Below are 15990 nucleotides of genomic sequence, written 5' to 3'. Positions count from 1 at the left end.
AATATAATAACCAGATCTGAATGCTCCCTCCTCAAATTCACACACAGAGCTAAAAAGTTACAAGGACTTTCCAGAACATGACAACCCCTCTGTTTGAATAGACTTGAGACAAGGCTTTTAAAATGGGCTACAATCCAGATTTTGTTGACAACAAAACAACAACAAAGCCCAGCATATGAGCACTCTCACCCCAGGAATCATTTACTCAATATATATTTATTAATAATGATTACACAAGGGAACAGAACTTTCTGCAATGACACAATGAGATAGGATGATATTAACTCACAGAGGTATGGTGTGCACACATAATCCAAGCACAAGAATACCTCTGTGTATTTTTAAGACCTAAAGCACCCCATGTTGGCCAAACACTGCCCCAGCAGAAGTGGTGAGAGCTTCACCTGTGCATTTTCTGTCAGGTCTCATTTACACTTCTAAGAGCTGTTTCTAATCATGCAGAAGGATCCCATTTAAATGAATCAAAGGAATGAAATTGAACGAATTGCCTGGGAAACATGAACAACTCAACACCCAAAGATGTATCTTCCTGGTAGCCAGCCCACCCCACAGCTCTTAGGAGAAACTCCACTTCTGCACCAACCACAAGTTTCATTTGTCAAAAACAATGTCTGCAGCTTCCCTCCAACTAAGCTGTTTAAGAAGATCACTGTTGCCTTACAGAATAGCATAGCCACCTTTCACCATGCGATATGCTTCAGGTGGGTGATCTTCCACTTCCACTTGTGAACAAGCAGGTGCAGGAATCATAGTTCCTAAATGTGGAGCATGGGGAAAATCCTTACTTGTTCAGCTTTTTGGTACATTACAGAGCAGCAGGTAAAATTGCAAATAATACTGAAAAGTGGGTAACACCTTGTAGCTTCCTGATGGCCAAGAGGAGAGACGAAGTGTGCATGCCATAAAGGCTGGTAGCAGGTGGGCAGAGTGGTAAGTTCTACTACTGTTGAGCTGATCCCGTAGCAAGGTGAGGCCACAGAGTCAAGATTTTGAACATCCTGTCTGAAAAGTATTTGTACTTTTTCTGATGCACATGCTGTGCAACTGCCAGCTCTGACACATGCGCAAAGCTATCTGTCGACACTTCGTGGTTTTCACTGGGAAATGTACATAAACTGAGTACTGATTTGTGTTCCTACTATAACTTCTTCTATAAAGTAGCATTTTAACTGACAGATCTTCCTTTTAAGTATAATCATTGTGCCAGAAGTACTATTTCCAATTTTAACTAATAATCTTGGCTTTTATTGTAATATAACCAAGCTAGTAAAATAGTAAAATAACCAACTAGTAAAATACTTATAACCCAGTTGCGCAGCCCCGATTCACTTTAGGACTCAGCTGCGCACCAAGCCCTTCTCTGATCTCAGCCAAATCTGTAACTGGTAGAGTCATATGAAGAAAGTACCAGTCAATGCCCACTGTTACCATCACCTTCCCTCATTCTTGCTGTTGCTTCCCATCCTGTACAATAGTGACCAAGCTCAAAGGCACCACCGTCCCTTGGCATTATACTTGTTGTATGCTACTGTGGGAGCACTTTCTACAAAGTGCTGTTCAGCCACATCTGTAATGCAGGGGTAAAGATGAGAACTGAACCCATCACTGACACCACCAGAAATAACCACAGGAAAATCCGATCCAGAACTTGAGCTACAAATTTCCAGTCTTGGACAACCTGGGAAGGAGAGAGAGAGAACAAACAGAAACAGTAATGAGCCCAGTACTTTGTTGATACTGTTACATATATTTCAGCTCCAAAAATCTTTTTTTTTAAATTAGAAGTTTGTAGTGTGCTCTATCCTAAAACTGACATGGATCACCTTTCCAGGTGATAGTTGTGAGTCACCAAAACAATTCCATAGTTTTATGCACATGGTGATCAGTCTTCTTTCAGCCTGTGCAAAAGCTTTTAGCTAAGTGCACATATGAAAGTTTACAGAATCAAGCTTGAAGATGGCTTTACAATGAACTGGGTTTCTTTTCACAGAAGTGCCAGGACTGGGCTCTAGAACAGTGCTTTTGACGCAGATGTTGCTTCCAGTACAAGTGGTCCCATTGGCTTGTGTTTGCTTAAGTGCTCTGTTGGCTCAGATTATGTGCATTCAGGAGGGGGATTTTGCATTGTGAGTACTAGCACCACCCTGCACACACAGAGATGCTATTATAACAGCAATTCAGGGGACCTTTTTTATTAAAAATTATTTCAGCTTCAGACAGAAGGCTTCAGTCATGGACAGTATATGCTCACATACTGCATGTTTGATTTACTGTTCATCTTTCTGCTGAAGTCCTCTCAGCACAGTTTGAACAAAGCCCTGGCTTTTGCTAGGAGGGTGCTAACAGAAGTTTTTCTCTTTCCCTATGCTGCTAGGTGCATAGCTCTGCTGTTCCACCCTTGCATGAGTTGCATTGTTTATGTGCACAGTAATTTGCCATTTTAATAGCGACATGGATTGTTGGGAGGAGGAGGAAGATGGTAGGTAGGGACTAATCTGAACTGATGTTAGTGAAAATCTAGAAGACCTCCAACTCCGTAGGGCAGCTAGGCAGCTACACTGTGTATAGTCACTGGGAGGCCAGGACTCAGACCTAGCAACTGCCATGAAGCCTGGCTATAAGCGTTGTGAACGATACGCTTTCAGAGCATGTGAGAGTTCAGAGTTTTTCCAGGTTCACGTCTATCCCCAACTTAAGCAGGACAAGGTTATTCAAATAATCCCAAAGCAGCAATTCCTCCAGGAGAGACTGCTGTGGCCTCTTGCATCTGTGAAGAGCACAGGCTCTTACAGCACAATACAGTTCTCCTTGAAGCAATGCATTTTCCCAAAAAATATATTATTTATTAAGCAAGGGAAGCTCTCAGGACATGTCTCAGATGAGAGCAGGAGGAAGAGGCAAAGGGAAAGGCAAGTAGAAGAGAGCTTGGAAGCCATTGCTCTCAAGGAAACTGTGATCCCTCCTTGCCCTCCCTTCACCTACCTGTCTGATGAAATGCTCCTTTTTAACATGCCTGGAAATGTATCGAATGGAGTCAGCTGCCTTTTCCAGAAAAGCAATAACAATTTTCTCTCCATCTTTTGCTTGCTTGTGTTTCTGCTTGCCTGGGAGCTTTGATTTCAAGGTGGTTTCCTTTTCTTCAGTCTCTGAGAAGGAGTAACGATCTACATGGCCCTTCATACAGAGCAGCCGAGGCAACTTCTGGAGGAAGAGTCTTTTAACCCAGGGAGCCATGGGATGGTAAGTTGCTGAGGAGCGGTGGTGGACGTTGATAACGAACACAGTCACGATGATAGAGAGGGTCACAAAAATCATGATGAACAGCAGATACTCACCGATCAGAGGGATGACTTTGGAAGAAGAAGGGATTATTTCTTCAATCACTAAAAGGAAAACAGTGAGGGAGACTAGAACTGATGTAGACAATGAAAGCTTCTCTCCTTCATCTGAAGGCAGGTAAAACACCAGGACAGTTAGAAAAGACAATCCCAGGCAAGGGATTATTAAGAAAAGAGTGTAAAACAGTGGAAGGCGTCTTAACACAAAGGAGTAAGTGACAAATGGGTAAGAGTACAGCCCATCCTTCCTGTTACCTTTCATACCTTTGGCATTCAAGATCTCCCACTCCCCATTATCAAAGAAGTCTTTTCTGTCTACATTTTCATCCACTAAAATCAAGTCCACCATACTGCCATCATATGTCCACGACCCAAACTTCATGGAGCAGTTCTGCCTGTCAAAGGGGAAGAAGGTCACGTCCATTGTGCAGGAGCTCTTATAACTGGCCGGTGGAGTCCAGGTCACCACTCCATTGTACTTCACTATGGCTTTCGTCATCAGGGATCCTTCAAAACGTCCATCAGCACTGGTAGTTGGACAGGAAAAAACAGTACCAAGTTCAGGACTATGTTTGCCCCGGTCCTACCCCCTCACAGCTCTGCTTTCTACCCATCGCCTGTAGACAAGGGAAGCCAACATTCATATTGCCTAAAGAAGCAGCCTTCTGACAGCACATGCAAGCTTCACGGTGGCTGACATGCCTTGCCCAAGCTCTGACCTAAGCCTGGAGCAAGGAGCCATGCTACTCACTTTTCAAACAAAACAATGTCGGGAAGCCACAGGGACTCAGAGGGGATGCGAATGGCGGTGATCCCACCGTATTCCTCTGGATTCCAGGAGAGCTTGTGGTCAATCCATTCCTGTAATAAGCCAGCAGAGTCCTCTGCCCACTCATATACAACAGCCTCATTCCTCCTCCCACCACCTGCCTTAGAGGGACTGCATTGCACAGCACAATGGCAGAACTTGGTGCAAGACTGCTCAGCTGCAGAGAGGATGCCAGGCAGGCACATCTGGGAGATGTCAATCCCCACAAACACTGCCCCTTCAGCCACAGGTGGGCCCCAGCAACCCATCCCTTTGCAGACAACCTCAAGGCAGGCACTCCAGGAGAGCACTTGACTCTCATTTCACTCACCACCCTGCCCAGCCCACCTGAGGGTAGTCCAGAAGGACAGAGCCACTTCCCTTGGGTATCACACCTCTTCCTCCCTCTGAGAACCAGCCCATGGTGTTTTTAGCTGGCACTGACCCCATAGAGGAGCCAGATGGCATGGCTACTTCTACCCAAGTGACAGAGAGGTGGCCTTTAATTACTCTTTAGTGGAGACCAGGCTTTTTTCAGTGAACGGAATACAACACCTAATATCTGTACACTGTCCTTGCAAACCAAATCATTGTTCTTTCATCAGAAGGACCTGCACGCTATCGCAGGAAAAATAGTACAATTACAAATGCTATTGTAAAGCATTTGGTTACAATCCTGAAGAGATAAGACTAAAAAAGCAAAAGCAGGGGCAGTCCTGTCCATTTTCAGCATGCTGAACTGCAGAATAATTTTTCCCTCCTCTTTTTGTTTTTCAGATGGGGAGATCCTAGCAAAGGACGCCAGCAACCTGGAGATTTCCACAGAGATGCAGTGGAAAAGCAGCTCTCTGATCCCTGTTCATTATTGATGGGAGTTTTCACTTGCCCATGGGAATAGCAGCAAGAGGAAGCAAGAGCTGTAGACTGAGGTCAATACCAAGAAGCGGAAGATGAACCACTTTCCATTAAGCTCCAGCACTAAGAGCTCCCCAGGGATGTGGGGGCCTCAGCCTGCTCTGGGCAATTTCATCCATGACTTAAGGATGAACCAAAAAGCAACATTCTCTGCTTCTTCTCCCACCATATTGTTCTCCTCTTACTACTTCGATCCCACATGCTTTTCACAACTATACCTACAGACACTTGTTATTGCAGTCCTTTACAGTGTGACAGCAACCCAGAGCCTCAGTAGAGACCTAAACAGACAGTGAGAACAAGCATCATCCTCCTCCAGGTGCAGGGAAGGGATGGGGCCCAAGGTCATGGGTAGGTGGTGGTAGACCCCTCCTAAAATCTGGCCCAAGGCACAAGCAAAGGAGGCAGTTGCCCAGGGTGGTATCATGGCAGGATTAATGGCTCCACTACCTGCACCAGAAGAGATATGGACCCACCCTCTGAACTGCCTAAATGGCTGGCATCAGCTATCAGGCACAGCCCTCCACCCCTGTCTCTTCCTGCTGCTGAAGGAGGCATAGGAGCTGTTCAGGTGTGGAAAGAGAAGAGGGGTCATTGCTGCTCTTAGCCTCAGCAGGAAGGACAGAGCACACCACTTTTAGCATGAACTTTTCTCTGTGGGTTGGTATCTACCTGACATTTCCAGTGCCCTGGGCTGTTGGGTGGTCACAGACTCACCTGTATCCTGGGCACCTCCTGTAATAGGTGCAAGGGGGCTTAGGCTGGAAACATACCTGCTGTGCAAGGGGATAGTCAGGGCTGACAGCAGCAACCAACACAGTCAGCTCATAGGCTGCACTAACACAACAGAAGCAAATACCCTGTGAGCCACCTGGAGACAAAATCATCCCTCTGGAGTTGAATTGAAGCAGCCCCTTGGCCTGGGTTATTTGCTGCATCTGCAATACTCCTCCCTCCCTCCTGCCCTGCATTGATTCCTCTCCCAGCTAAAGTGCTCTTTCATGTCTGCGAGGCAAATTGTTGCGTGTCTTCTTACTAGAGCAGAAAATAGATTGTGTGCAGACTTTGAAGATGAGCAGTTTAAAACAGGAATCTCCCTATGGGCTATGCTGACATGAACTGTAGCAGCAGATGCAAAGGGCCCTTTCCTCTCTTTTCCCGTTCTTCTAAGCTGCTCCAGGCCCTCCCATTGCTCTCCTCTTCCTCCATTTCTGCCAAATTCCCATCTCTGGGCTGTTACTCAAGTGCTTAACCCACAGCAAGTGGACCAAGAAACACTGGACCCAGACGCTCGACCCTTGCTAGTACACTCCATAGCTTGCCCAAACCCAGGTGCTTTCTTAGCAACCACTAAAAACTCCTTTGCACCTTATGTGTCTACCTGCATGCACATCATGAAGTCCCACCATCCTGAGCATCTGGATGTTTGAGGTAAAAAAAAAAAAAAAGGAAACCCTTGGATTTAAGCTTTTCACCTAAGAAAAGCCAGACTTTTGCAGACAAATTATGATTGTGATCCCCCCTCAACCTCACACACCCAGGGTGAGGACCAGACTTCCCTGACCTTCCCAGCTCCTGCAGAAGGACAGGGTCTGTGTCATTAGAGAGTTCTGGTTTGTTTTAGTGTTTTTCACTTTTCCCTACCCAAAAGAAAGTATTACTTTAATCCTGCTTAGTTTTATGGACCTTTTCCTAGCTGTTGTTCTTATGCCTCTAATAATCCCCCAGGCACTGGATTGCACATGGGACCAATTCACACTAAGCCTACGGGAATGCATGACTCCCAAAGGAGGACACCTGGCTCAGGCCACAGGTATTTAGTGCTCAGCCTGATCTCCTGGGGGCATCTGCATGTGTGAAAGTCAGAGCCTGTGTCTCACTTATTTTCTGCTTCCTTTGAATTTCATTTGGGCCTTGATGTTCTCAGCCCCTCAGATGGAGAAGGGGTATTAGAAATGGTAACAAATAGTGAGAGCCCAGCTCAGCAATTCTGAAAATCACAAGTGCTGACTTACCCTAGAGAGCTGCCCTGGCTAAAATCTGAGCACAGCCTCCAAAGGCCTTCAGAGAAATCAGCATGTCTACAGTGCAGACTCCTGGGTAGGTCCTTCTTTTAGCCACAGCATGAGACAGAAAGATCAGATAAAATGGCTTCCCGCTCATCCTCATCCTCCCCCACCTGAGCGGCAATGAGTGGATGGTGGCATGTCCCTACCTCCTGCAGCATGTTTGTGTAACCTGCAGCAGAACCTGATTTCCCACAGCAGGAGTGGTGACACAGGCTCCAGGCTATGACTCTAGGGAGGTCAATGCTGCAATACAAACAGGTTGCTCAGCATGGATGGGCTAACCCAAAATGTCTCCACACAGGTTCTTGCAGCAGTGGAGAGAGGATTGGTAGGTATCTGTCTGCATTAGCATCGCAGGCCTAATGCCCTTGAGCAGCCTGAACTTGCATTTGGCCTGTTAATATAAGTCAATACTTCAGGCCCCTCTCTTCTGCAGTCACTGTAACCTGGATGAAGATGTCACCCAGCCAGAGGGATGAAGGCTGCCCCAGGACATAGGAGACTTTGCTGTCCTGGATGGAGCAAGCAGCCAAGTCTTCCGTAAGAAGAAGGAGACAGTCAGACCCAGGAATATTCTGTCAAATGCTGCAAAAGGCTGTAAAATCTTTCTGCAGGAACGGAGAGAATAAGGACGGTGAAGTGGGTTGATTTCACACCTGCAGGCTGCAGGGCTTGGACATGCAGGGGGACGTGGGTGCTGCAGCCTACAAGGAGAGAGGGTTGGAATGGGGAGAGGACAGAGTGGGGGCAAGGGGTTACCTTTGTAGGAGGGCTCTGCTGTCTGCCCAAGTGGCTACTCAAACAGAGCAAGGAAGCCAAGATCTGGCCCTATGCGCACGAGGGACTCTGCAATTGCTGCTGAAGGTGGGGAAAATGTGACACCGCAGCTCTTTCAGGGCAGGTTCTTGGCAGCTGGATTCAGATCAGTGGCAGATTTCCGCAGCAAAAGGGGAAATTCCTGTCCTCCCTGCAGTAAGGGGAAGTCTGAGCTTCTCCCTCTTAAAGGGAGAGACCATCTTTGCATATAATGTCCATACAGCTTTTAGGGATCCTGGTCCACCCAGAAGCTCACACTCACTGCAGCACTACAGGTACCAGACTCAGAACAAAAACTGAGCTGCATTTCTCCTCCACCAGCACACCGACCCCTGGGAGCCACTTCCCGTGGCATCATTTCAAGTACAGCCTGGGTTTATGTCCTCTGCCTAGGATCAGCTGACACGTTTATAGATACTCACATGGCTGAGACTTAAAATAATTTTCACAAGGTCAATAACCTGGTGCAATGTAATCTAAACCAAATGCAGTGTTCTTCAGGAGAAGAAGAAAGGAGACCTAACAGTTCAATTTGTACCTTTCCCCCATTTGTATAAATTATTCATCACTTCCAGAAGTCATTATATTAGAGACATCTGATTAATTTGCCACAGATTTTAATTTGTGGGAGGGTAACATGTTGGTGTTTTTTTCCTCTTTACTTATGCTGAAGAAGAAATCTATCCAAGGCACCACTCTTAGCTCAGGCAAGAGAGACCTCTAAGTCTGAGACAGGATAGTCCCTCAGAGCACACACAGCATCCCAGGGACAGCTTCTGCAGCATCAGATGTTGCTTCCCTGAAATACACCTGGCTTGAGTGCTCAGTTGGGGTGCAGGCCAGGAGAAGGGGGTACCCTATTTTCTAAAGGTCCACCTGCCTACCTTTCTGCCCCTTTATGCATTTGCTGAAGTGAGAGGAGTAAAGTAAAAACTTCAGGCAAGGTAACATGGTGCTGTTTTTGTCTGGCCACCTAGGCATCACGGAAGGATGGATGGTGGGTGGGCGGCAGGCTGGGATGGATGCTCAGCTCAGCAGCCCCGCGCTGAAAAGGAAGATCTGATTTGGTCTAATTTACCTGCTTCAGCCACACATTGGTTGTCATCAGCTGATTCTTCTCATCCTAGGGTGATACAAGGTAGAGAGGATTGCAATACCAAAACAGACAGCAGAAACAGACCCTATGGCTGCTGAGTCCAACCCTGTGCCGAGCAGAGGCGATCCCTACGGTTCTGTTTCCCCATGGATGGCTCACCTCCCCACATTGCTCAGCCTGGAGTGAGTTTGGGAATATACAAGCTGAAACATTGTCCTGAATATGTAAATAAAGCACAAAACTAGAGTCTGCCTTCCACAGCATAAGGGGTCATTGCCAGGGGCCGGGGGATGCAAGGAGCACCCTGTTGTGTAGGTATGACTGAGCCCTGTGCAAATTCCACTGTGGATTGCAGTGATGGAGGGGAAAGGGAAGGGAAACTTTCCACATGGGCAAAAACATGGGATTGCCAGTTTTGCCTCTGAGTGGCCAGCTGGGTCAAGATGCGAGCTGCCTTTGGCCTGGAAACAAGCTTGCTTAGAGTGAACAATGTCCAACCAGCTCTACTTTTGCTCAACCCCGTCCTGTAGCTGCCTTGTCATTAAATTGCAAACATAGGCACCAAGGACTGTCTGGCATGGGCTGTTTGATTAATGCCTGATGCAATGAGGCCTTATTCCCAGAGAAGAGCAGGGAAAAAAGGGCCTTCAGGTTTGCTGCAAAACAAACAAGTCTTATGGCCCATGCTGTGTGTGGAGCAGGAGGTCATGTCACCAGCACCGCATCACACTCAGCATTTCGTTGCCTGATCACCACTTTGCATTTCATGTGTCAGGAGGCAAAAGCCAACAGTATCAGCAGCCCTCACAGGTGGATGCACAACTGTCTATAAAGGAAGGGATGTTTTACCAAGCCCAGCACAACACTTACCACATCCACAAGCTGTGATATCTTTAATCCAAAAAGGACTTTGATGGTGTCGTTGGAGTTTTCCACAGGGCGGACCCATTTCTGATAGCCTTGAAATAGGTGCTTGAGGAGCGCATCCTCATTTTCAGCAATTGAACTGAAGGCAGTCACATCTGGAAGAGAGCAACAGAGTGGGGTCATGCTGGAAAGCAGACATGGAGAATGGTGTGACCTGAAGAAGTAAGGCAGAGCAGTGATGTGAGACAAATTCACCTCTGAGCAGCTCTTGTCAGTAAAACCTGTAGGAATTCAGATGCACGGACTCTCAGCAGAGCCAAGGCGAGGGGAGGGGAAGGCAAAGCAGCCCAAACCCAACTCACAAAAAGAAAAATCATCAGCCCAGAGCAGCGATGAGTTTGTACTAGGTTTCTGTCTTCTGTGGCTTTTTTGCCTTGAGTCAATGTACTTGCCCAGTCTTTCTTGTTTATTATTCTTTGGAAGACCCACAGGCTCAGAGCATCAGGTGCTCTCTTTCACTCTTGTGTCATAAATATCCAACCTGATAAATGACACCCTGAGAAAGAAGTCTGTTTTTTCAGATACCTGTTGTGTACAACAGAGAGCTGGGGCCACAGGGGAAATCTGGTCACTGTGGGGCAATCCCTGGGTGGCTGGCTTGCAGCTAGAAAACAGCAGCAATACACTGTGGGCATTTCAGGGCCGAGGGATTTCACTTGCACTTGGTCAGTTTCTATGGCCTCTCTGAGGCAGAGACTGCCCTGCACAAGGATCGGGGTGGTGGGATTTCCTCACTGGAAGCTACAGGGCCTGTAAGCCAGATGTGAAGGAGCCTCATGCAGCACTTGGAAAGGAATCTTCCTCCTGGAGTTAACCAAAGGATAGCAGCAAATAGTTGAGAAAGCTGAATTCTCCCGGTCAGGGAGTGAGTTGGGTGGGCAACAGCATTGGTGGAGCAAAAAGCAAAAGATGCTCATCTGGCAGCAGGAGGAGCTGGATGATGCAGCCAGGGCCAGGTCTTCCCACCACCAAGCACAGAGCCATCATGGTCTGTACCTGCAAGACTTGGGACTCTCCCAGTCCCTGCCACCAACACTCCCCCTACCCCCTGCTACCATGAAAGGGGAAGGACAGTTCAGACCCTCGATCCTTTCCCAAATGCCAGCCCCACTTTCCATGATGCTGAGGTTCTGACATGACCGCCACCTCTTCCCTTGTGCACACACACAGCACCCAGGGATGAGAAGGATTTCACCTCTCTTCAAAGGCACTATGGAGGAAAAAGGGGCTCGTGCTGATCAGCCCCGTGCCAGGGGTCACAGCCAATATTGCTGTGCCAGCAGTCAAAGGGGACCTCACAGGGTGCTGCCCAGGACCCAGATTGTCCCCTCACCACCTGTGCCCTACCAGGCCCACTGTGAGCAGGACGCCTGTGCCTGGGTTGCCAGCCATCAGGTGCAGGAGGGGTCTGCAGGCAGAGGGTCACAGCTGAGGGACCATGCGAAGACCAGGCAGTGGGGGAGCCCTGGCAGGGGGGCACAGCTGAGGGACTCACGCTGTGCAGCAAACATCAGAGGTAAGGCAGCCCCCAGCAGGGTCCCTGTGCCATGGGGAGAGAGGAAAGGGCATCTGAGCCCAGCAGCCCCTCTAGAGAGAAAAACAGAGGCAGAGGTGTTGTGGTTTAACCCGGCAGGCAGCTAAACACCACACAGCCATTTGCTCACTCTCCCCTGGGGGAGAGAATCAGGAAAAAAAAGTAAAATTCATGGGCTGAGATAAAGACAGTTTAATAGGACAGAAAAGGAAGGGAAAATAATAATAATAATAAAAAACCCAAAGTGATGCACAGTGCAATTGTTCACCACCTGCTGACCGATACCCAGCCAGTTCCCAAGCAGCGATCAGCACCTGTTGTTCTTCAACCCTCAGCAACCCCACAACAGAAGAGTCCTTCGAGAGACTGGGCAAGCTGGACAGCTGTTTAATTTCCTCTGTCTCCAAGACAGCTATACCAAAAGCCCACCGGTACCCTTTTGGGTCCTTGAAATACCCTCTCCTGAGGTAATCTATGCCAAGGATGCACGGAGCCTCTGGGCCAGTCACAATGGGGTGCTTCTGCTACTCATTCCCAGTTTATATACCGAGCATGATGTCATATGGTATGGAATATCCCTTTGGTCACTTTGGATCAACTATCTTGGCTGTTGCCCCCTCCCAGTTTCTTGTGCACCTGCATAGGAAGCTGAAAAAGTCCTTGACTAGTGTAAGCACTACTTAACAACAACTAAAACATCAGTGTGTTATCAACATTATTCTCATACTAAATCCAAACCACATCGCTGCAGCAGCTACTAGGAAGGAAATTAACTCTATCCCAGCTAAAACCAGGACAAGAGGGTAATGCTCTGCCACGTGCACGGAGGAAAGGACATGACCACAGACCACTATCCCTGTCTGTGTCCTCTTCCCCCAGCAGCCGCTGCCCATCTCCTGGGTGAGGCAGGCCCTGCAGCCTCCTCTCCAGCGGCAGGGGCTATATGAGGCCGTGGGCAGGAGGAGGCCTGGCAGGAAGCGGCACAGCTGAAGGACTGCCTGAAGCAAAAATGTGCTCCCATGCCAGAACTTCCCATTGGGCAAAACTGTTCCCTAATGCAGTCTGGATTCTCTCAGGATAGCTCAAGGTCCAAGTAGCACTGTCATCCTCCACTTCCAGCCACAGCAAATGCCCATTCCTCTTTGAGAAGCTGTAAATGCTGCAGCCTAATGATTGCGACTCACAGGGTAACAATTACTTTACTGTCAGATGTTCTAGCACAGGCTGTGCTTGTCCTCTGTTGTTGGATATGCAGTTGTGGTGGGGTTACCAAACCCTGTGGAGGTGGAGGCCAGCTGGTCAGAAGGAGCTTTCACGTTCCTTCCACCTGCTCTGCACCACAGCCAGGGATGGGCTCATGCAGCTGTCACTACAGTTTTATAACAGCCTCTGTGGCCACCCTGTGTTTTGCCGCTTTGTCATAAGCCTTTGAGGTCTGCTATTACCAACTAGGAAACCACAAACACCCCTTCTGCTTGCTCCAGGGTTTACTCTCACACCAGGGCTAACCCTAGCTCCACCACAGCAAACAGGCGACAGAGTCTGGGGTCTGTCCTAGGAAATTGGATTGCCTGCCCAAACATGCCAGGCAGGCATTGCATCCACAACCAAAGGAACAGAAAGAGCATATTTCTTCCCCCTCACTACCCACAACCTCAGTGGTCCAATCCCCTGACACGTAAGTGTCTCTGCAGGGACCCCAACTCCTATCCCTTTTGCTTTCCCTTTGGGAGGCTCATAGGAAATTTAATGGGAAAGCCATTGAATAGAAAAAATCCACAACCCCAAAACATGCAGGATCAAGACCAGCTTTGTCTTAATGCTGGAATATGTTGCTCTGGGTTTATTTGAGTATAATTCCTCTCACATACATACACAAGCACACACCCCAGTGGCACAGTGTCCATGGCTGTGTATGAACTCCCTCATAGGAAAATGGTGCCATTTCACATCCCGTACCTCACATGAAATTCAAGGGCCCTAATGTTCCAAGAGGGCATAGCAGAGAGGTGGTAAAGCTGTTTTGGGGGCTGGATGTTTTGATTCTTAGCTGCTGGGGAAGCCATAGAAAAGAGTGAAAAAGACTTGCAAAGTCTCACAAAGAAGAAAGCCAGAAGGAACAAGATGCCCTTATAAGACAGCCTCAGTACTTGCAGGAGGACAGTTTAAAAGCAGAAGTTTTTAATGAGAAGGAAGACATATCAAGTGGAAAAAGTAGCCTAACAGCTCCTTTGATCAAGCCCCGTCTGATGACTAAGTTAGATAAAGCCATGGAGAAAACACTGAACAAAGTAGCATTGCCTTGAAAAAGCAGAGAAGCAGCTATAGGACGGATGCATCCCTGAATTTACCATATGGTGCAACAGAGAAGGCAAAATTTGGGGAGCTCCCTGGCAGGTTACCACGCATACAAGTAACCAAGCAGTGTTTGCCATCTCCCCTGTCCCCCAGTTCCTGTTTCTCTCTGTGGTCTGTGCCAGGAGCAGTTCCCCACAGGCGCAGGAGTCTGCTAGACAAGCATGCAAACACCCCGAGAAATACAGACAGGACACTTAGCCTTTCATCAGCTCGCCTGAGGCATTTCAGTTTTCCTCCTGGTGATGGAGATTCTCCTGTAACTCCCTTTAGCAGTGAGAGTCAAGCTTAGGAATTTTTTAACTTCTACCCAGCGACCACCCCCACCCCAGTTATTAACACCTTGTTGCCGAACTGGCTGTAGCTCGGCAGCAGCTCATACAGCCCTCTTTTGCTAGTCAGACACTGTTAAGAAGAGGACCAAGGGAAGCTGGCATCTACCTTGTCCCAGTAAGCAGCGGCTAACTGGCCAGCAGAAAAAAAATCTTGAACATCCGCAGCTTGTCTTGGAAGAAGAAATCGCACTTACCTGAGTGGCTCAGACACAGCGCAAAGAGCACTAGGCAAAGCATGGGCACCACCGTGGCTTTTCCTTTAAAACTGATCTTTTGTTTTCATGAGCAAATTGGTCTCATCCTAGTAGGGAACTAAAACAATCTAGTTAAAAATCAAGGCGGACAATTGAGTCTGCAAGGCAAGACAGCACCTCTCAAGCCTTATCTTGCCTCATTATGACGCTCCGTAAATCACACTTCATTGATTTTCAGTCAGCTGTCACATCCCATAAGCCTGAAACAGGGCTCTGGGTCCTAAACTCTGACTGATTTTTTTGTGGTGGCATTTGAGTGGCTATAGACACTGCAATCTATGAGTAGAAGTGAGGCAAGGTTTCTGAGGAGGAGAAATGTCTTTTATTTTGCTGCCAGCTACAGCTGGGGAAAAAAACAGGCTGCAGATCAGACCCAAAGATAGATCACATGCCTGAAATATTGTCTGTTTGCTTCAGCTGTATGGGTTGGTCTAATAAAAGAGGCAGCCTCCCTAAAGACATAACTTAGCTTCTTCATTTTTCATATTACGCTTGCTGTTTTATAGCTATAGCATGGATTTGGGGAGGAAAAAAACAGTAAGATATAGGTGGGAAAACAGGACTGGTTGCTAAATTTATATCTCATCATTCATGCACAAAACATCACAGACAACAGCACAGAAATACTTGCACAGTACTATCTATTGGCATGTCTAAACAAGAGTATGTTGCCCCAGGGCCTTGTGTTTAGCAATGAGAGTGATGGGGCTTTTGATTATTTAGCCAGTTCCTCTGTAGATGTCACTCCTCGCCAGCAACACCTTGACAGGGCTTCTTTCAGAAGCCACCAGAAATTGCAGATATCAAAAGGGATGCAGGTTCCTCTTTTCCTGTCCCCCTGCTGCTCCTCTGCCAAGGGATCTCAGGATCTTCTTGGTTTTCTTCCCAAATGAAAGTCACTTTGCCACCTCTTTCCAAAGAGGAGTTTTTTCCCTGAATTTTTCACATTCAAGGAAGAGTGGTGCAAAATTCTTTCAGTTTGCACACAGATCTGAAACTCTTCCTGCTTTGATTTATTCTTTCTGGCTATTCTTTCTGTCTCTGTGCTGGCACAGTAATCCCACACATTTGCTGCAAACAAAACCATTCATGGCTATTTGCATACCCTCAGTTTGTCTTCATCCACTGATACACATTCGTAACCTAGAAGAATTTAATTGCTTGCTGACTTTTATATGGGAAGCCTGTTATTTTCAGCAACAGCTGGGTCCATTTCTTGCAGTGGCCCAGATTTTGGTACAGTCATAAGCTATGTGATTCAGATTTGCCTTATCTAAGGTCCTCACAGAGAATTGATAACTGCCAGCTGTAACCTTATCAGATTATTCAGCTTCCTGTAAAGAAAAAGATGTCATTTCAGTGTGGTTCAATGTCACATTGCTGCTACAAGTAACCTTCTTGTAGTGTCCTACCACCTTACTTGTGCTGCTGTGGAGTTGCAGCCTGCCTCATACGTAGCTCCAGGGCAGGCCACGGGCAGCAGCTCAGCCTTTGCCCATTGACACCTCTGATCATAATTACT

At 47.5% G+C, this 15990-nt stretch overlaps 1 protein-coding gene across 1 annotated transcript; it reads right to left on the bottom strand.

Moving 5' to 3' along the window:
* Positions 1 to 1564: 1564 nt before the first annotated feature.
* On the bottom strand, positions 1565 to 14451 carry CHRNB3 (cholinergic receptor nicotinic beta 3 subunit). The gene is made up of 6 exons (XM_009492980.2): positions 14409 to 14451; positions 9934 to 10085; positions 9046 to 9090; positions 4111 to 4220; positions 3004 to 3886; positions 1565 to 1699 (listed from the first exon to the last, which is right to left on the bottom strand). Exons 1-6 carry the CDS (start codon positions 14449 to 14451, stop codon positions 1565 to 1567), a joined length of 1368 nt encoding a protein of 455 aa, XP_009491255.1.
* Between the last annotated feature and the right edge of the window lie 1539 nt (positions 14452 to 15990).

The sequence above is a fragment of the Pelecanus crispus genome, chromosome Z (genome assembly GCF_030463565.1).
Source record: "Pelecanus crispus isolate bPelCri1 chromosome Z, bPelCri1.pri, whole genome shotgun sequence".
Taxonomy (NCBI): Eukaryota; Metazoa; Chordata; class Aves; order Pelecaniformes; family Pelecanidae; genus Pelecanus; species Pelecanus crispus.
Note: the sequence above shows the minus strand (reverse complement) of the source record. Positions and strands in the feature narration are given on the sequence as shown.

What these genes read in the sequence shown, in the direction of transcription:
- CHRNB3 (XM_009492980.2), bottom strand. Translation starts at nt 14,451, where the DNA reads ATGCTTTGCCTAGTGCTCTTTGCGCTGTGTCTGAGCCACTCAG. An exon ending in TATCACAGCTTGTGGATGTG is followed by an intron (nt 9,091 to 9,933) that starts GTAAGTGTTGTG and finishes GTATCACCCTAG; the next exon opens with GATGAGAAGAATCAGCTGAT. An exon ending in CCAATGTGTGGCTGAAGCAG is followed by an intron (nt 4,221 to 9,045) that starts GTAAATTAGACC and finishes GGCTTATTACAG; the next exon opens with GAATGGATTGACCACAAGCT.